Below are 21,744 nucleotides of genomic sequence, written 5' to 3' on the forward strand. Positions count from 1 at the left end.
GCTCTTCAAGTTGATCATTGTACGACTGTTCTTACAATTGACACCAAGTCATCTTTTGATCATTTCCATTGCCCTTGATTCACTGGTGAAGGTAGTGATGCGAATGAGTCCCACAGGACCACTGTTACGTTTATTATTGCGCCGAACAAAAATGAATGTGTCCTTGTGTAACATAACTAGTTCTCATGTAAAGCGCTCTGATACCTGATACCTTCGGGTCAAGTTTGCGCTATTATAAAACTCAGGAAAAAAAAAACAATTATGGTTTCCCTGGCCCTGTTGTGCATATTGGGCTAGTCCTTGTGGATAGAATACTAAAAGGTGTTTTAAAGCACGTGGCCTCAGTAACAAAGGAAATGGAAGAATGTAAAGAATCCTTTTCAAAAGCAATAGGGTCTCCCCAAAGAATTTAGCAAAAAAGTATGTTTTTTTTAAAATTGTATACTATCAAAAACATCCGGCAAAAAAATATTAAGATGTAAATATTGCTATACAAAGGTTTGGGATTTAAGACCAGAGGCCTGGAACGCCATATAACCCCCACAATGGAAGGGCTGGGACACCACTGCCATGTTTTAGGCATGTTTGGGGGCTGCACATGGTTCAGCAGCCTTCAGGTACATTTTATTAAAACTAGCTGCGAGTCTCCCAGGGGGGTTAGATTGACTTCCCTGGGAGAGGTTTTGATGACTTGCAAAGCACTTCCTGAGCCTGTACTTTTGAATTCAGGCTCGGGGGTCTATGGACGCCTGTTAGCTGTTCCTTTGAGTGCAGTCGCAAATTAATAAATTAAGACACGCTCCAAGACTCGTGTATTGAATGCATTGCTTTGTTCCCAATTGTAATGATTATCAATGCAAGATTAACAGGAGGAGCACTATTGATTACCCCATTGACTTCAATGGTGGGTCGTACCACGTACTGTATATTGATACTGCCCCCTTTGATTTCAAAGGTGCTATATCAATGAGTTGTAACATGGCTGCTTTTACTGCCATAGTAACACCAGGACAGAGCAAATGGCTTGCCTTATTGATAATTACACTGTCTTGCATTCCAGTGTTGCATCTAGTATAGGTGTGGTGAGAAGTACTGTGATTATAGGTTTTGGAACCTCTAGAAGATAGATTTCGAGTGGGGTGGAACATAGGACTCCTCTTTCTTTCCCGCCTCTGCCTCACCTGCCCAGAGTCTGAAGTAACTCTGGACCGACCAGGCCCACGTCATCCTAGTGACCCTGGATTGGCCCTGGACAGTGTTATACACAGACCATCTGAGCATGTGTGTCCGCCCTGCAATCAATCTACTACTTCAGGAGGCTCTGCTGTTGTAGCAGCTGAGTAGGGTGGGTTTTCCAGCAGAATCTGCACAATATGCACCTCCATGCGTAGAGACTGAGCAGTGGCATCTGATGTCCTACTGTTTGCCAGGCTCCCTTCCATGAAGTCCTTTTACACCGTACACTGGGACAAATTTGTGGCTGGTGTTGAGTCTACAGGACAGACCCTTTCCAAGTCAAGCTGATATTTTATTTGTTACATCTTTGGCCCAGAAAGACCTTGTGCAGGACACTACTAAAGCTTATTTAACAGGTTTTTTGACCTTTGTGCATTTACCAGACCAACCATCTTTGTTTAAATCACCTGTTGTGGTGCAGTTTATTAAAGGTTTAACACATGTTCCCTCCTTAATTTGAGCCTGACATTTCTTGTGTATATTCCTTGCAGCCAATGCACAACTGCTCATTCAGTCTTCTTGACGTGATCACTATAGCTCATTGCGTGCTCTTTCAGTGCAACCACCGCACACCCCCTTTATTCCAGACAGACTGATGCTGAGGACCAGAGCGGCCTTTTTGAGAAGTCCTAACTCCTTCTCACATTTGGCAATTCATCACCCTGTCAATGTTTTTTGCCCCACCTTACTCCTTAAAAGAGGAGGAGATACTTTATCGGTTGAACCCTAAAAGCACTTTATGCTTTTACATCAATCGCACCAAGGACCATTGGGTGGACAGTCACCTTTTTATGGGTTTCGGTGTGGAAGGTAAGGTAAGGTGATGCGATAAAGTATTCTCTAAAGGTGGATAGTTCCTTGCATTAAGATCTGTTCTGCATTGTCAAAACATCAGCTTCTGGCAGGAATAAGGGCCCATTCCACCAGAGCCAAGGGTTCCACCACTGCATTGGCACGGGGAGTTTCTGTTCTTGACATTTGTCAGGTCGCAATGTGGGACTCTGGGCATACGTTCTGCCTGGACAACCAGGACCGACGGGAAGGGCATTTTGCCTCTTCAGTCCTGCAGGGCCTCTTAGTCTGAGCCCACCCCACAGACCCTCCACTATGGGAGCTTCTGCTTTGGTATGTATTCTTAAAATGAGGAATATGCGATTAGAAGTATCTGTCAGAAGAACAAGTTACTTACGTATGTTAAAACTCTTTCTGGAGGATGCTTTCCCTAAGTGTGTATTCCTCACCCCCTCTGTTCTGTGAAGTCGTCTCTTTTTAACTTCTCCAAAGTCTCAAATTAGAGATCTGCACGCTGGTACCTCTAATTGTTTTGTGCTCTGCGCCATCGGGCGTGGAAAGGGTCAAGCAAGAAATTGACGTTGGCACATGGGGGTGGCCATTAACTACAGCTGTAGTCTATTCCTTCTGGGATGGAACAAGCCATTGCAGAGCCATGTGGCACCACCTAGTAACACGTGGGAGCACTGCTATGGAAAACATACAGATCCAGTCTGGTGCCTGGTGAATATTTCAAAGTTGTGGACTCTGCGGTTAGAAAGCGTATCCACCATAAAGGTTGTTACCAAAGGTAAGTTACTTGTTCTTCGGATTTAGGGGTTGCAAGATGTACTGGGTGGGCTAAAGCTGGTGGCAAAGTGGCCAATGTTTCTGTTCGCTGTTGTGTCTGACGTCTACTTTTAAACATTTGCTTTTCTTCTTTTTTTTCCAGGGCATTCATGACATCATGGTAAGTGCTGATGCTCCATTCTCCACAGACCCGACATCCTGTTGGAATTCATTCCGCAGTTCATTGTGTCTGACGCTGATCCTTTTTCTTCCATGACAGTCCATTGCAGCAAGTCTGCTCCTTTCATTCCTGTCCTTTTACTTTTTAAGTGAAGCATGATTATCCTTCATAGAGGATTCTGCTCTTCTTAAGTAACTTCTCCATCACTGGTGTTGCTGGTAGATCAAGTAATAGCCCAACTACTTCGGTCTGCAAGTGGTTGCAATACTACAATACAAGGAACTAATACATGTACAGTCACTGCTACTAGTACTTCTGCTATAACCGTGGTGCTAGGGGTGCCACTAGTCCAGGTTTCACTACTCTGAGTAGTGGTGCGCCCAGTACTGCTATGGTTTCTGCTTCTATGTGACTACATCTTCTCTTGCTGCTGCTGTTGCTATTCCTGGTACCACTAGCGTACTGTTCCTACTAGAAGTAGCTACCAAGTTACTAATACTTCTACCACATGCTCCACTACTAGGGATACTTTTAGTGGTATGCTACCGCCACTACCATCAAAACCAGTGATTTGTTTTTCTTTCAAGGGATAGATAACTCTCCATTCTCCCCAGTATACTCATAATTAATTCTTTGACACCTGTTTTAGTTTCTGAAGTCTCTGGCTAGCCACTGAAATTTACTTCGTCAATTCTGCTCCGTGAGCATAAATTCTGATTTGACACGATTCCTCCCATTCTGCTTCCTGTCCTGTGTTCACTTTTGTGTTCGCCCCTGCTTTCGCCTGTCCATATCTGCTTGCTGTCCTATGTTCTCTCTTGCGTTTGCCCCTCCTCTCATGTTTCTGGCTCCACCTCACAGCTTGCCTCTCTGTTTTTGCTCTCCGCAGAAGGTGTACGAGTTGGGCATCATCACCCAATTCCCCTTTTCATCGGCTCTGCAGCGCATGAGTGTGATAACCAGGACCCTGGGAGAGAGGCGGCTGGATGCATACATGAAGGGGGCACCAGAAATGGTTGCTAGCCTTTGCAAAAAGGAGACCGGTAAGCGCCTGCTGAGTTGGGACCACCTTATGTACTCCGGGAAGGAGGTGAAGAGAATTAGGGAATATTATTGTCTGTACAATTAAAACCCTACGGTTTCATAGTCCTTTGTACTTGCAATTATCATTTTGGGGAAAAGCTGCAGCCTGCCACTGGATTTATGACAGTTCAGGCCTGCAAAGCGAGTGCAAACTACTGTTTACATTTTAGTGATTGTACAGCCACAGAGCTGCTTAAGATTGGATATGCTTGGAGTAGAAATGCTAGTCTCAACCCTAGGTGAGAATCCCTTCCACCAGAGAGGGTGAGGATCAAATCTGTGTGGATGGAGACTGTTGCTGTTTTAAAGCGAGCATAATTTTTATTTGTCGATCTTGATTTTGTGCTCTATTTTATACTGTTTGTCTTTTATGATTTAATTCTTTAAATCTAATAAATGATTGATTGACTGTTGCTGTCTGAGATTACCTCCTAGGGTTAAATGCATGTTGAGATCCCCATATGGCAAAAAAGTCAAGGTACAGATGTAGAATTTACAACCCTTGCTGCCTGAAGATGATAATATTTCAGCCCTCTCTCTCCAGAGAGAAAGGATGAATGGGTGTTCACAGATCCACCGCACACCTGAATTAATCACGTAGACAAAATTGTCACATTCATTTGTATGGATAACGTCTTTCATTGCTTGATCTGATCCCTGCAGAGTGCGGTTTAGGTTTAAGTATTTGTGGAAAGAGAACTCTCATCCCAGTGCCACTGTTCATCCAAAGGAAAGACCAGAATGGGCTTTATTCTAACAATTGTAACACAGTCCTGCCATTGCCAGTTAGTATTGAATGAATTTGAGTGGTAACTGTACTCTACTCTTCCCAAGAGAATGCTTTGGAGTCCCCTTCCCTGCTGTGGGCGAACTAAGCTCTCTACAGATATGGCGTATGAAAGTTTAGCTCCACCCCCCCAATCCACAAGTTACCTTTAGAGTGAGGATTTCAAAGGACTAAAAATACAGTCCTCCCTAACTCTTAGTCTTAGTTATTTCTACTTTCTATTTGTAGTTTTACCGTTCCATGTTATGAGTGCAAGGATACTAATACGAGGAGCAGCAAATATACAAGGCCTCGAACCGCTTCACGTGACAAGGGAGCAATTCTGGGTGATCACTATTGAACAGGAGTGGGGCACCTAGAAATGTTGGTGAACAGACCTGCACATTCATTGACAGCACCCTGCTTTAGTGGAGATGAATAGTAGAAGGGCACACGGAGAGGCTTCATTTCCTATCACTCTTAATCCTGTCCTCGTGTGCACAACAGCCTAAATTTACTAGCAGGTTCCCGGTTGTGTCAGTATTTGTGTTCTGATGGCTACTTCTGACCACAGATTTCTCTCCTTAAAATTTTTGTCAAGCACCAGACTGGGTGTGGAAACTTTCTCCTGCAGTGTTTCTGCTTGCCTCTAGGTGGCACCATGCTGTTCTGTGTTGGTGCATACCGCCCTGGAGGTGAACTGCATATACACCACTCCTGCATACTGACATCAATTCCTTTCTGGGCATTCCAGTGTGAATCCAGAGCTCCGCTACAAATTTTGTTGGTCTTCTGACGACTTATCTTATTCTAGTGTGCTAAGGAACAATGTCCCCACTTAAACTACAGGTTTCAAATCATGCCACTGTGCAGAAAAATAAATGTCGGTAATGGGCTCGCACAAGGTGTATCCCTGGTTCTGGGCTCGGGCCTTGACTCAAAGTTCTGCAGAAAATGCTCCCTGTGAGGAAATGGGGTGTATTATATAGTGTGGTAGTATGGCCTCACCGTCTAATACGCTTACCAACCCCTTTCGAACCAGTAGATTGTTTGTCAAACGCTCCGCTCAATCCGGGGTAGTGCTAGCACTGAGCAACAAGGCTTACAGAGACTAAATAGTGTAAAGCATTTAAACAGCACCAAAATAATTGAAGACATTGGCATAAAGCTCAAGAAATCCAACACAAATTTATAAAAATAGACTATTTCTATATGCATTTAGATGCCAAAATGAAAAAGAATCACCAGAGGGTTCTGGAGGTACAGAATTTACAAGAATTTACAAATCAATAAAATTTACTTAACCACGAAAAAGCACTGGCAAACTCAACAAATTTGACCCTTAGAAAAATTTTACTATAGGCGACCAGCTCCAGTCAGGGGGACCAGCCAGGTCCTCAAGACAGTTACTAACAGTAGAAGCAATCCTCAGTCCGATCCAGGCACCTCCATCCATTGCAGGCGTTTCCAATGTATGTGATCCTGATGCAAGGGATGAAGGATGCTGTGGATGTGACACTCTCGAGAGGGTCCACAAAGATGATGCAGGGTCCTGGTCGCATGGTCGACATCCTTCAAGGTCCTCTCCGGTCTGACCGGAGCTCAGTCACCACTGAACTACCAGTTTGCCTGTGTCACGGTCACAGGTGAATCCTTCCTAGGTCGATGACTCTGGGGCTCTCAGCAGCTCTTCGATAGCACTCCCGGGCTCAACTAACTCGGGTGCAACTCTGTGCATCAGGTCTTGGTCTCTGGTGCTGCACGGCAGCCGTGGTTACCGCTTGAGGACTTGGGACTACCAACTTGCCCCAGCAGGCTTCTTCAGCTGTTGTGTCCCTGAACTGCAAACAAGAGGCCAGTCAACTGGCCCTTGGAGTCTCTTTACTTTAATAGGCTCTGGAGACTGCTTCTCCTTGAGCAGAACACTGTAGGCACAGTCCCTCTCTTCACTAGCCACCAGGTGCAGCAGGTGCAGCCCTCCTTCCAGGTCAGTTGCGATCTGAGGCCAAGGTGGCAGGGGGGGCCTCTAATGCTCAAAAAAATGCCCCCAGGTCAGGATGCCGTTGGTTGCCAATGGGCTACCAGGTTCCCTGTGCCAACGGGGTCCCCAGACCCTCTCGCAACAAACACATCCTTTGGTTTGCCCAGACTGGACTTCCAGTTGCTGCCTGCAGCCTAATTTGAAGGCCCTCTCCAACCATAAGAAACACCATCACCAGATCCAGCGCCAGAACATGCCACTGCACCCGAGGCCGACAGCCTGAGGAGAAGTGGACCAATTGTGCCCCGAAGTGCCTGAGGACCTCAAGGGTCAAGCCCCTCTGTGGGTTCCCCCGGACTGGTCCCCCCAGTCCCAGCTTGCATCCTCTTTCTAACCAGACCATTACCGTATTGCAGTAAATGGGACACCCTAAACTGTGACACCTTTGCACCCGGATGCCCCAGAGGCTCCCAAAGTGACCTGTTTGTGTGACCTTGGACCGTGTCCCATACTTGCCTTAAGTCTCGGAGAACAGTCCCATAATTTGCTGTTAAGTGCCCGAATGCAGTACATGTTACCACTCCAGAAACTGCAGTGTCAACTTTTGAAAACTAAAAAAATTCAAAACCTGAAAAGTACTTACCTGATTATGATGATCTTGGCATCTACATTCATATAAAAGTATGTGTTATTTATTATAAATTGGTGTCGGATTTCTTTGTATGTGTAATGCTTAGCACTACCCTCTGATATGCCTAACTGCTCTCCCACGCTATCACAAAAGAGCATTTGGGGTGTCATTTGTGATTCTGTAATTCCTTTGGGGATTGCCTGGACTCTTTACACAGTGTACCTCTTTTTGGTCTACTAAATAAAAAGCCAGCTTCCTACAGGAGGTGTTTTTGACACCTTACAATTCAGGGCCATCGCAGCAAGTCTAGGACATTCAAACTTATGGTCCCAATGTTTCAACCGAGGTCCTGGACCCGGGTGAAAGTAGCTCTGAGACTTCTTGGCCTGTTTGCTTTAAGCATCCTACTTGCCTCTTTGCTTGTGTAGTCTGTGCGGGCTCTGCAGTGGTATTTGAAGTCTCCCTGGGCCCAGCACCATGGAACCCTGTCAGAGGCCATTCAGGTTTTAGAGGGGACTGGACACGATCTGCAGTGGTTGCTTCTCAACCGCTGCCTGACCTACGGCAGAATCCCCTCCCTTCTCTACCCAGAGCTTAGGGTAGTGATCGATGCATCCCTGCTAGGTTGGAGAGGTGGAGATCAAAGTGCTCCAGCAGAAAACATTCGAGAATCTTTTAGCGTTGCAGGCCATTCGATAGGCGTTGAAGGGCTTTTTACCATCCATCATGGGGAGCTTTGTACAGGTTCTCACGTACAACATCTCTATCACTTTGTGGTACTGAAAAAATGGAATGTGCAGTTGGGTCCTGTGTCAGGAGCCTCCATGCCTGTGGACATAGTTGGAACATCAGGGCATTTCCCCAAATGTGGAATCCTTGAATGCCATAGTGGATGAAATCAGCAGATGGGAGCTAGCTGATTTCGAGTGGTAGCTACACTCCGAGGTAGAAGAGGGCGTCTTCCGACAATGGGGAGAACCACCATCATCTAACATTCAGTGTCTAAACGTTTGTGCCTTGGAGAAACTGCAAAAAGTCCATGGAGACCCATTTTGACTGTGGTGGAACACAACTCCTGTATGCCTTTCTGCCTCTCCTACCCGGAGTCCTGAGGATGAGGAATGAGTAGGCCCTGGTCAGCCTAATGGCCTCGGACTGGGACAGGAGAGTGGGTTACAGGGAACTTCTGAGCATGAGCTTTAACCTCCGGATCAGACTTCCACTTCAAGAAGCTCTTTTGTCGCAGTGAAGGGTTTTCCACCTGAACCTGCGCAGTCTCCTGCTCCATATGTGGGAATTGTGTGGCGGAAGTTGACTACGTTTGACTTGCCCATCAAAGTTGTGGATGTCATCCTGACTGACAGCTGCCCTAAAGCGAAGTTTAATACCTTGCGCTGGGATATTACTGTAAAAAATCCCAGATCAGACCCTCAACAACTAAGCGGTCGGACAGCTTCTTTGTTTTGGCTTTGGCTCAGCAGTGACTTAAGGTGGACACTAATGAAGGTTCCTCACCGGCCCTTTCAGCTTGTTTACGTTTACCGAACCAAGCATCCTTGTTCAAATTTCCCGTTTTAAGTGTTTTATTAAAAGTTTAACATACATTTGCATTCCCAAATAGTTTGTAAGGCCACAGTAAGCCTTTAATTTCGTCCTGACATTTCTCATTTGTTTACTTAATATTTCTCTTGGAAAATCTTCCTTTTAAATAGTAGGAAGACCACATTGCAGCACCTAGGTGAAAGAAACACTACACCAACAATGTCCACCTCTAAACTTTCTCAGAGATAATTCAGGAAAAGGTGCCTCAGTTCACAAGCTCAGATGCGTTCACTGTTTCTAAGGAGCCCGCAGGTTCCCAGCAAGCACGGTACTGACAGTTTGCCTCACAGCCTCATTTTGAATTACAATATTTAACATGTTAAAGATGAAATGCTTTTGGTTATCTTGACAACTAATGAGCTGGGAGGGTTGTCAGTGATTTGAGAATACCTATTATGCAGAACAAGAGTTATGTTCATCCTAAATAAAATCGAAGGACTCGTCTGACATCTAGAGTGAAGTGTGGGGTTATTTCTGCCTTTTTTTCTTTTTGGGGGGGGGGGGGGCGGCATCGCTTCACAGCATGATTTGAGTGGCAGAGGATATTGTCATGTGTTATACGGGTGATCATTGTTTGTTTTCTTCCATGCTGGTTTTGAAGGTGTTGGAGCAGAAGAGGGAGTTATGGTTGTGGTATGGAAGTAGTGGTGAGGAGAGTGGTTTAGTGGACAGATCATGCTGCACGTTGAGTGTGGGTCTAGGACGTAGTAATCCGTGCTTAAGAAAAGTGGCATAACCTTGCTTAAGTAATGCTTTTGTGAAGAGTATTTCTGATTATAATTGCTCGCCAGTGTTTATAATTTGTGTTAGATGAGGGAAAGGTGGTGTTATCAAGCCAGAAGTTTAAAACTCCTGCAAATAGGATCTGGTTGGAGGCGAGAACGTGTTTGGCATGAGTTGAGGGGAAGGGATTCAAGAAGTTTTTGTTCTCCACTTAGTTGGAAGAATTTGATGATTTGCCAGATAAAGCTGTGGTGTATGATTCTCATACTAGCAGTCTTGAAGCTTTCAGTTAGTATGAGCCATTTAGAGGATAGTGTCTCCGAGCCCTGTGGACCTTTTGGGGTGTGTGACATTCAAGTCTAGAGCACTGGGTGCAGAGGAGTTAGAGAGCCGCGTTTCTCTGAGGACTCTGTCTACGTAGTTGTCTCTTATGGGGTTGTAAATGTCTAGGGATTTTCATAGCTGATGTGGCTTTAATGGTGTATATCTACATGTTGTTACATTTACAGTGTGTGGTGGTATTTTATGCTAATTATTCAGCTTTAAGATGTCATGGTCCTCTGATGTCTTCACCAGGCTAGGATATCTGTATGGTCATTAAGTCATGCTGTTCAGCAGTTCTTTTAACTTTGTGATAGTCATCTCTAGTTGGTTTTCTCTTGTTCTGGGCAGGGATTGCCCTTTGGGTCGAACTGCCCCAAAATGGCAACTCCCTGACCCTCTTGTGCCAGGTGCTGAAGCTGGCATTTGTACCATGCAGGTAAGATATGTTGTACATTTGCAGCTGTTCTCTGCGTAACAAGGTTGAGTGCCTGTAAACCATACTCCGCTTTACATCCTTCTAAGGCTGGTAAATCAAGTACAGTTAAATAGGATAGTGGGCTACAAAGCACTATGTAAAAGTATTTCTTGGCCTGCATCTCATTCACTCTTGCTTTGGTTTCAGTTCCAGACAATTTCTCTGAGGTCCTGGAGAGCTACACCCGACAAGGGCTCCGGGTGATTGCGATCGCACACCGCCGGCTAGAGCCGAAGTACACCTGGCACAAAGTGCAGAACATTAATAGGTAAGGGCAACAAATCTGGCTGAGGCCAACTACGTTGTTAGTGACTGCATAGAGTGAGAGCAAGGGAGAGCTCAGTGTAATTTGTGTGGTATGGAGCTGGCTACAGCAGAAGAGGGAAAATGTAGTAATTCGTCCCTCAGGTTGTACAACCTTTACAGGTGGCTAAGAGACATGTAGCCCGAGACGACATGATGTGTTGGGCTCTTGCGAGGAACTCTCTGTGCCACACTTGCCTTTGTCTCACCTTTTCTTGCTGTTCAGCACCTGTCGAGAGAATCTTTGCTTTCTCCCAGAAGTAAAGTAACCTGTCTATGCCTCTTTAACAGTACTGGGGAAACCCAGGATTTTAATACCAGGCTGGATGGCATCGTTGGCATCCTTAATCCCGCGTATTGTAGCTATGTGCTTGCTCATCTTGAAGGCATCATAAGCTTATTAAAGCAGATGAATCCTTGTGTGTATACTTAGATCACTTTGTCACCAGACCGCTACGAAAGACTTCTGGTTTACTGTAAAGCCCATTCAGCTTTGAAGTGATCCGTCCTCTGCAGAGTGGTTTGGGCCAGGACAGTTTTTTCTGCCAGCCATTGAAAAGGAGCCACCGTCAGTATTTCAAGTCCCAAGTCGTTTATGTGTCTGTGGTACTTGTTCAGTTCAATTTTGGGTGTTTTTATTCTCCTGGCTCCCACCATTGGCGGGCAAATGAGCTTGCAGGGGGTGGGCATTCACGGTGTGAATGTTCATGGACCTATTGTGGTGCAGAAGTGGTAAGCCTCGTTCTTCATCATAAGTAGCTTTGTTTCAAATCGACAAGTAGCCTGCCTTCCTCCCTGGTAATGGCAGGAGAATGGAATGGTACATGATTGAGACCTGTTCCCTCTCTCAAAACTAATCCGTTCTAACCATCACTGCACTGCATTGTGAGATGGTGCTGAGTTGTCAACTTCCTCTTGAATATGGCTCTGCCAAACTGCTCCATTGCCTGCATTATTTTTATTTAACAGTGGGGAGTTACAATGCAGTTTTTTTTCCATTTTAGGGATTATTCTATGCTCAGAATATTGGCAGATCATCAATACAGAAAATATTGCGCTTCGAATGGAATCTTGATTATATTTTAATATAGTGCTTTGTCTTTCAAGTTAGTGGTTTGTAGCATATGTTGCTGTAGATGTATGCTCTGCATACTCTCCTGCCATCTAGTGTTGGGCTCAGATGTTTTCAAGTTTTTTTTTCTTCGAAGAAGTCTTTCGACTCACAAGGCATAATGACTCTTCCCTTACTTAGCAATGCACTTGGCATCAACTCCATTTTACATTGTTTTTTTACGCCATCAAATTTGGATATGTAACAACAAGGGATCTGTCTACGGTGCACTCCGTGCTTTCTTTTGGGTGCACTTCATCGCTCTTCGACCCGGTATCACCTGAAAACTTTCACTCTACAACTGTTCCGGTTTTTCTCAGCAAAGCAGTGCAGTCGCCACAGACTCTCGGGTTCCTCCCTGTTCGGGCTTCAGGTTCTCTTTGGGGCTTCTGCCCCTCACCTGCAAGTTTTGTCAACGAGAATGTGTCAACAGTAATGGAAAAATGCCCTTTCAATAATGTCCTCAGTGCCACTCCCAAATTTCTGTGGACCGACCACCATGATATTACGACCTGCAAGGCCTGCCTCACACTTTGTTGCCAATTTTCGTGCAGGTGGACTGATAGGAAGATGCCGAGACAGGTGTTGGAAGACCCTTCTGGTATCACAACATCTAGGCAGAGGTGGAGCAAGAAGCCGGACCTATGGGAACACAGGTCGTCCATCCATCACAAGAGGTGGCCTTTTCCTCTGAGGACGATCAGCAACATGGGGTATTCCGCCCCGATCAGACTACCTCCTTCAACAAGGCCACTACCATAAAGTGGATAATCTGTAAGAGACACGTTAGTGATAGATTCCTTACCTTAGAATATCCCCAGGCGTCAGACTGGATCCGGAAATTTTTGCGTAGCAATACCCTTGCGCGTCAGTAGGCGTCGTCTGCGGCTCCGCGTCAGTCGTCGGCGCCGTGATGACGTCGTCTGAGTACTTAGACGCCGCCTCCTCGTGCTAACGTCAATTCTTCTGTTTTCCACGCCAGCAAGCGCAGATCTGGAAAAAGCAGTACTTTAGTCACTTTTTGACTAGACTTTTTGATCCCGCAAGAGACTCGAACTCTGGCAGTCGGCCCCGCGCCGCTAGAGGTCCCGGTCCCACAGGAGGTTGAGGGACAGGCCGGCGGGGTTGGAGCCATCACAGCTCCGAGAGTCGACATCACTCCTTTGGGTCGAAGTCGTCGTCAGGTAAGCACAAGAAGTCGAAGAGGCGTCATCGCTCTAATGACTCCCCCCCCCCCCCCCCCCCCCTACGCTCTCGCGACGCGGCCGGGGGTTCGGGTGACACCGCCCACGCGGCTCCGTCGGAGTCGCGGGCGTCGTGGCCTGCTCCACACCCTCCGGTCCCTGGGCAGGACGCGACGCCGGGGGAGATCAAGAGTTTCCTCATGGCCATGAGGTCCCTCTCTTCCCAGACGTGTTCTGCGGTGCCTTTAAGCCCAGCGGACCCGTCTGGGGCCCCTAGCGGGTCGGGGGCTTCGGCCTGACGCCGTCTGGTGCTTCAGCCTTCGGGCCTGGCGCCGCAGGGCCCCACTGGATACCCTTCGGGATCCGGGTCGTCGCCGGTTGACCTAACAACCTCACCAGCGCCGTTCCCGCAGGTGTCACCCCCGGTGCCGTCCCCGATGCCTCCCTCCCTCCCTCGCTCCGGTTCCGGCGTCGGAACAGCGCCGCTTTCGACGCAGCTTGGGGAGTTTAGCTTCTATGAACCGGCCCCATCGTTTGACAACCCTAATTATCAGGAGATGGGTGAAGAGGAGTATTGGGAGGGGTCTGAGGACCCTCTTACCCGAGAGTGTCAGTCTCAAGAGGACTGGACAGGTGGACTTGGGGATGCCAGTGGTCTGGACACCTCACCAGACACTGGCTTTGTCTCGCCTCCTACCGTGGCTACGGAGGAGGGGGCAACCTACAGTGTGGTGTTGATGAGGGCGGCCAAGGCCCTGGGCCTTGAGCTCCCCATCGCGGCCGCGAGGACTAACCTCCTCATTGAGGCCCTTAAACCGCAGTCAAGCTCGGCCGAGCCTCTGCTGCCGTTTAATGAGGCCTTGACCGACGTTCTTTTGGGCATTTGGTCCAGGCCCGCTACGGGTTCGCCCGTAGATAGGAACGTGGCCAGACTCCACCGCCCGGCCCCGGGTGACCCATGTTTCCTGTCCACCCACCCCACCCATGAGAGTCTGGTCATCCAGGCGTCCAACTCCCAGACCGCGTTCCCGTCTGCTCCACCGGACAAGGGAATCCAAGAGGTATGAGCAGTACGGCAAGAAGGTATTCTCATCCCTTAGTCTGGGATTGTGGTCTTCCAACACCACATGCCTCTTGGGCCGCTACACTCACTCTCTGTGGGACACGGTCGCAGAATTACTGCCAGAGTGTCCGTTGGAGGTACGGGCCAAACTCGGCCAAGCCCTTGTGGAAGGCCGGGATGCAGCAAAATATTCTATTCGGTGTGGGCTGGATACCACCGACTCACTAGGCAGAGCGATGGCAATGACGGTGGCGATTCGTCGCCACGCCTGGTTGAGGTCTGCCAACTTTTCAGCCGATGTCCAAAACACACTTATGGACATGCCTTTTGATGGCCGTCGCCTTTTTGGCAGCAAGGCAGACCATGCGCTTGAGCGCTTTAAGGACTCCAGGGCTACGGCCAAGTCCTTGGGCCTCTCGGCCCGCACTAGCAAACGGGTGCCTTTCGCTCCTTTCGTGGCCAAGGAAGGGGCGCCCCCACACGTGCTGCCAGCCACGCACCGCAGACTAACATCCAACGTGGTGGCGGCCGTGGAAATTTCCGTGGAGGAAGTCGGGGACAACAGCGAGGCCAGTCCACACCCTCCCCCGCAGCATCCGCCTCAAAACCCTCCTAGTCCGTGCTTTTCGGCCAATTTGACGGCAGTGGGAGGCAGGGTTCGCCATCACCACTCCCACTGGCGCACTGTCACATCGGACAGGTGGGTGCTGCAAATCGTCCGAAGGGGCTACTCCCTCCCCTTCGAGACGACCCCTCAAGCCATGCCACAACAACACCACCGCGTATCGGGGGATCGTTTGCGGCTTCTGCAGGAGGAGGTTTCGGCCCTCTTGGCCAAGGGGGCCATCAAGCGCGTTCCTGGGCCAGAAGTACGGTGTGGTTGCTACTCCCACTACTTTCTGGTACCCAAGAAGGGCAAAGGGGGCCTACGCCCTATCTTGGACCTACGGAACGCCAACGGCTTCCTCGGGAAGGAGAAGTTCAAAATGCTGACTCTGACTCAGGTGTTAGCTGCCCTGGACCCAGGAGACTGGATGGTAGCGTTGGACTTGCAGGAAGCTTATTTCCACATCCCCGTCCTGCCGGCCCACCGGCGCTACCTGCGGTTCACGGTAGGCGACAAGCACTTTCAGTTTACCGTGCTCCACTTTGGCCTTACCAGCACCCCACGGGTGTTTACGAAAGTGATGGCGGTGGTCGCAGCTAATCTGCTCAGGCTAGGGGTTTCAGTCTTCCCCTACCTCAATGACTGGTTGTTGAAGGCGGGCTCGCCCCAGACAGTCGTCAGCCACCTCCAGACGACGGCAGACCTCTTGCAACAGCTGGGGGTCTCCATCAATGTGCCGAAGTCACACCTGTGTCCCTCTCATAAGCTCCTTTTCATCGGAGCGGTTCTCGACTCGGTGTAGTTTCGGGTTTACCCACCCGAACAGCGGGTTCGGGATATACAGGCTCTGATTCCACTCTTTCAGCCTTTATCCCGCGTTTCGGCCAGGTTGACGCTGCGGCTTCTGGGGCTGATGGCTTCCTGCATCCTTCTGGTGCAGCATGCCCGTTGGCGGATGCGGGCTCTGCAGTGGGACCTGAAGTTTCAGTGGGCCCAGCATCAGGGCAACCTGTCCGACCATGTCCTGATCTCGGAGGGCACTGTGAGACAGCTGCAGTGGTGGCTCACGGACCGCGATTGGGTCAGCGGCAGATCCCTCTCCCTTCCCCAACCGGAGCACGTAGTTGTGACAGACGCTTCCCTCAGGGCTGGGGAGGCCACATGGGAGAGGCGGAGAACAGAGGCCTCTGGTCTCCGGCGGAGTCCCGGCTCCATATCAACCTTTTGGAGCTACGGGCGATTCGTTTAGCACTGAAGGCATTCCTCCCCTCTGTCCGGGGGAGTGTAGTGCAGGTGTTCACGGACAACACCACCGCCATGTGGTACTGCAACAAACAGGGCGGGGTCGGGTCGTGGACCCTCTGCCAGGAGGCTCTGCGCCTCTGGCAATGGCTGGAACATCAGGACGTGACCCTGGTGGTTCAACACCTGGCAGGTTCTCTGAACGCCAGGGCTGACTAACTCAGCCGCCGGTGCATGATGGATCACGAATGGCGTCTGAACTCGGACGTGGTGCAAGGTCTCTTTCTGCAGTGGGGAGAGCCTTGGTTAGATCTATTCGCCACCGAAGAGAACGCGCAATGTCATCAGTTCTGCACGTTGGAATTTCCAAGGCGGCACTCGCTCGGAGACGCTTTTCATCGCGAGTGGAGTTGCGGTCTGTTGTACGCCTTTCCGCCTATACCACTTCTGCCCAGAGTGCTGAAGAAGATTAAGCGCGACCGGGCACAAGTCATCCTTGTGGCTCCGGACTGAGCCCGAAAGTACTGGTATCCCGAGCTACTCAGTATGTCAGTCGATCCCCCGGTTCGTCTGCCTCTTCAGGAGGACCTTCTGTCGCAGCAGCAGGGGACGGTCCTCCACCCGAACCTGTCCAGTCTCTACTTTCATGCTTGGAGATTAAGCGGCGACAGTTGAGGCCATTTGACTTGCCTCCTGAAGTCTGTAACATAATTCTGGCAGCCAGGCGTCCCTCCACAAAGTCGCGATACGCCAGCAGGTGAACAGATTTGTGGCATGGTGCACAGCAAAGGCTGTGGACCCACTCTCTGCACCCCTTTCTGAGGTTCTCCTCTTTCTTCTTTCTCTTGACCAGCAGGGCTCTGCTCTGGGCACTATCAAGGGCTACCTTTCTGCCCTTTCAGCCTTTCTAAGGCTGCCTGATCAACCTTCTTTGTTCAAGTCCCCTATTGTTAATCGATTCCTGAAAGGCATCACACATACGTTTCCGCCTGTTCCCTTCATGATGCCTCAGTGCGACTTGAACCTGGTTCTTACATTTTTGATGTGCGCTCCCTTTGAGCCACTTCACAACTGTCCTATCCGCCTTCTTACTCTGAAGACTGCTTTCCTGGTTGCCATCCCCTCTGCCAGGAGAGTGAGTGAGCTACAGGCTCTTTCTTCTAAACCTCCTTTCCTTTCTGTCCATCCGGACAAGGTTGTGTTGCGGACAAAACCCTCTTTCCTGCCTTAGGTAGTCGCAGCCTTCAACATCGGGCAGTCCATCGCCTTGCCCACCTTCTTTCCGCATCCCTCAAAGGAGGAAGAGCGGCTCCACCATCTGGACCCAAAACGTGCGCTTTCATTCTATTTGGATCGCATGCGCCAGTTCCGGGTGGATGCCCAACTCTTTGTTGGTTACGTGGGTGCTAAGAAGGGAAGGGCGGTGCACAAACGGACCATTTCTCAGTGGATCGTGTTGTGCATCCAAGCGCACTACTCCTTGGCTAAAAAGGAACCTCCAGCTGGGCTGAGGGCCCTTTCCACTCTTGCCACGGCGACTACTACTACCCTGGGCCGGGAAGTCCCCTTGCAGGACATATGTCAGGCAGCTACGTGGGCCTCGCTGCACATGTTCGAAAGACACTACTGCCTGGACAGCCAAGTCCGGAGGGATGGCTTCTTTGGCCGTTCCGTCCTCCAGGACTTTCTGGTGTGATTTTTGGTTCGCAGACCCACCACTGGGGTTGGTTTTGCTGGGGTATCTATTCTAAAGTAAGGAATCTATCACTAACGTGTCTCTTTCAGATGCTCAAGTTACTACTTGTGTAACAATATATCTGTAAGAGACATTAGTTAGTGATAGATTCCTTACCGACCCACCCATCCTCCCCGTTCTGCGAACCAATATCTAGGGTTAAGGTCATCCCATTTCAGGGCCCTAGTTTCAATGGCACCAGTGTTGGTTTTTAGCATAGCTCTGCGTTTCTGGCGCGGAAAAGCTGTGTCTAAGAACTGACGTCAGCACGCGGAGGCGGCGTCTAAGTACTCCGACATCATCACGGCGCCGACGACGGACACTGAGCCGCAGACGACGCCTACCGACGCGCAAGGGTACTGCTACGCAAACATTTCCGGCTCCAGTCTGACGCCTGGGGATATTCTAAGGTAAGGAATCTATCACTAACTAATGTCTCTTACAGATATATTGTTACACAAGTAGTAACTTGTGCTGCGTGTTCATAAGACAATGGCTACCTGGTAGAGCCGCTATCCAAAAAACATTGAACAGTCCAATTGCTTATGATGCTTAAGCCAAGAGAGCTCTCCGCACCACTCATAAGAAACACTCCACTCAAACGAAGGCTGCTACCATGGCCTTTTTTAGGGAACATTCTCTTAGTGACAGCTACATGGTAGACCCCACACACCTTTACTAAGCAGTACTGTGTGGATATTCTAGCCAGACAACAGGCACTAGTTGGCCGGACAGTTGTAATAACTTTATACCAATCATCTACATCATCCACACCCTAGTCCCCACTTAAGAAGAGTAGTTTTTTACAGTCTATGTAATGCAGAGCATGTGTAGCTACAGCAAAACATGCTACAAATGGAACATGTTCCTTACCCTGTAACCATCTCCTCCCTGGATGTTGGTGGCTCTGATCAGATTTCTTCCTCCTTAAGTCAGTCTTTTTTTCTGCAATACACATGTCCAGCACTTACTGTTTCTCACCACTCCGTATTAGTCTCACCCGCTGTGCGTAAAACAATCTAACATGAAGTCGATGCCCATGCGCAGTGCCAGGTAAGGGAGGCGTCGCTATGCCTCAGGACTTCTTCGGAAAAAAATAACTTGCAAATGTCCAAACCTAACACCAGATGGCAGGAAACTATGCAGATCATGTGAATCTACAGCATTACTAACCATGAACAGATGCTTACAAGGCAAGCAACATTTTCCTTTCAATAAGTGTTTCCGGGATCCCATACATGGGCAAATGCATTAAATGGTTATACATTTGATAAAGCCCTCCATTGTGAAGAACTTTGATTATTCGCAAGCAGTTTACCTTAGTGTACCTCGTGGTATGAGGTTTAATTGAACTGTGTTATGTAAAGCGCCAAGTATACCGTAGTGTGTCTTGGCGCTAGCTTAACAGAGAGCAGAGGTGAAACCGATGGAGGGCTCAAGGGTAAAAAGCCATGTTTTTAGAAGGATTCTGAAAGCCTGTAGAGAAGGTGCCGATCCTAGGTGTTATGACAGAAAGATTCCATTGTTTGGTTGCTCCCACAAAGAAGCTACTTCAACTACCACTTTGTGATATCAAGTTTAATTTACCTTCTGGTTCAAGGTTTAATTGTACCTTGTTGTGTGAAGTTAAATTTACCTTATGGTATGATGTTAATTGTACCTCCTGGTATGAGGGTTCATTTACCTTATGGTATAAGGTATATTTTGCCATGTGGTACGAGCTCTGTGCGCCTCCCTTCATGGTTGTGATGTCACAGCTCCTGTGTTTGTGTAGGTTCTACTCTCTAGAGTAAGAGTGGTTTCTGAATACACAGTACCTTTGGTACATTCTCTCTGGGACAGTTTAGGAGGGTGTTCTGTGTGCTCCATGCCTGGGGTGTCCTATCTCTGGTGAAGAGTAAGAGCAGTGTGTGGGTACTCCGTGCCTGCAGTGCGTCCTCTCTGGAACACAGTAGTAGTGGGTTCTGAGTACTTAGTGCCTGGGGTGCCTTTTCTGGAGCAGGGTAAAAAGGGTTTCTAGGCACACAGTACTGGTCTCAGCTGGTTCTCGTTTTCTCCCGATACTGCAGGGAAGTGATTGAGCGCAGCATGGACTTTCTAGGTCTGATCATGATGCAGAACAAGCTGAAGGCAGAGACCGTACCTGTGCTGGAGGAGCTCCGGAGGGCGTGCATCCGCACCGTAATGGTTACAGGTGAGGAGGTTGTGGTTCCGTGGTTTGGGTGTGTTACTGTACAACCCTGCTTGTTAGTATGTGCACCGACTCAGAGAGACACTGTCTTGAGTATCTCCCAGCATAACTTGCATGCGTTTGAATCTTTTATTTGACCTTTTATACTTTGTTTGACATTTGTGTCAGCTTATTCCTGCTTTGCGCCTTCTAACATCCCTGAGGCTCCTATTATGCACGAGGAGCCACGTATGATTGATTTAAGTTAAGGAAGGGAGTTGATAGCATCAATGCTGCCTCCCCATGCAAGGGCGTACTTGGTCCATTTTACAAGGATGTCACAAACGTTTTTAGGAATTTTGTATTAAGCAATCTCCCTCACTTACTACATGGCTTCCTGAAGTTTGCAGAGTCGACTGTACCGTTCACTACGCATCTTCCAGAAGTTTACGGAGCTAAATATACCATTCTGCAATGGGAAACTGAATTCCAGGGTGTTAGTCGTACGTTATGTTGGTCCGGTCACGTGCCGCACTGCAGACCTGGCGATTGGGAACCGAGTAACCTGGTAGAGGTGAGTGATAGCTCCCCACTGCGGTAGCCAGGGAACTTGCTGTCCTAGTCATTCCCATTGTGCTTTGCAAACTGAACCTCTCTTGTGTTCCAGTCTGGACACTGCTGTATGACCACACCATAAAGGTAATGGATGTTCAGAGGCCATAGAGGTACTGTGTTTTCAGTGCTTTGTCAAAGCTGGAAAAGATGGGGTTGCCCATTGTAGGTGCCAGATAGTTAGCCAAGTTTGGGATTTCTCAACAACTTTTTCCTTCAACAAACCTATTTTGAATCTGCCATGGCTCCACAACCTGCATATGATCTGTAATGTATTGACCAGGCCTAATCAGATGAATTCTGTGTGCTTTTGCAGCCCTCACTGGGTTCTTTGCTAGCTGGTGTGATAACCCCTGCATTATTTGACTCCTTGAGTCATCTGATTCTTCCTTGCTGCCCCCCTGGAAATCATGCAAGGGCAATATGTGCTCTTGTGTGACCAATGCCAACCTTTGAAGAACGCAACCATGGCAGAATTTTGGGATATTTACAGGACACGCAACAAACTCATAGTCATTTGGCGCTACAAGGACTAGAATTGATACCTGTATAATATGTCGGGTGACGCATTGAACAAATAAGATAATTCAGACCCTCTAAGACATGTTGATACCTGTATTGACTGCCCAAGGCTCTCTACGTGGTCCATGTAACACCTGACGTCAGTGAGCCAACATCCTATAATAATACTTGTTCTTCTCTTGCAGGAGATAATATGCTGACCGCCGTGTCCGTCGCCCGGGAATGTGGCATGATACCCCCTCAGGGGAAGGTCATCATCACCGAGGCTCTTCCTCCTAGAGAGGGGCAGCCTGCCACCATCCACTGGCAGTACGCTGACGAGCTGCCCTGCACAAAGCTCGTCGACAACGGTTGTAAAGAGGTGAGAGGTTTGAGGTCCTGCTGAGAAGGGCTGAGGATCTTTGTGAAGAGAGGGATTCCCAAGGAAGGGTCAGAGGAGTGAAAGAAATGCGAGCACTTAGTGGGAGGGAGTAAGGAGTGCACACAAGGGAAATGAAAAGGATCGGAATAAGACGAGTACCTTGAGAAGACGGTGGAAGAGGATGGATGGAAGGCCAGTGTCCACAAGGGATGGTGAGAAGAATGGGAGTAAGGAGTGTCCACAAGGGAGAAAAAGAATGGGATTAAGGCTAG

At 48.6% G+C, this 21,744-nt stretch overlaps 1 protein-coding gene across 1 annotated transcript in view; it reads left to right on the top strand.

Annotated features, from left to right (window-relative positions):
• Positions 1 to 21,744, top strand: part of LOC147678739 (polyamine-transporting ATPase 13A3-like) — a 250,836-nt gene that overhangs the window by 164,410 nt on the left and 64,682 nt on the right. The window contains exons 17-21 of the mRNA XM_086946198.1: positions 2,960 to 2,977; positions 3,867 to 4,020; positions 10,710 to 10,830; positions 19,877 to 20,001; positions 21,297 to 21,472. Of these exons, the coding sequence (XP_086802324.1) occupies positions 2,960 to 2,977; positions 3,867 to 4,020; positions 10,710 to 10,830; positions 19,877 to 20,001; positions 21,297 to 21,472 (594 nt within the window). The remainder of the gene's footprint in view (positions 1 to 2,959; positions 2,978 to 3,866; positions 4,021 to 10,709; positions 10,831 to 19,876; positions 20,002 to 21,296; positions 21,473 to 21,744) is intronic.

Source organism: Lissotriton vulgaris, chromosome 12 (assembly GCF_964263255.1).
Source record: "Lissotriton vulgaris chromosome 12, aLisVul1.2, whole genome shotgun sequence".
NCBI lineage: Eukaryota > Metazoa > Chordata > Amphibia > Caudata > Salamandridae > Lissotriton > Lissotriton vulgaris.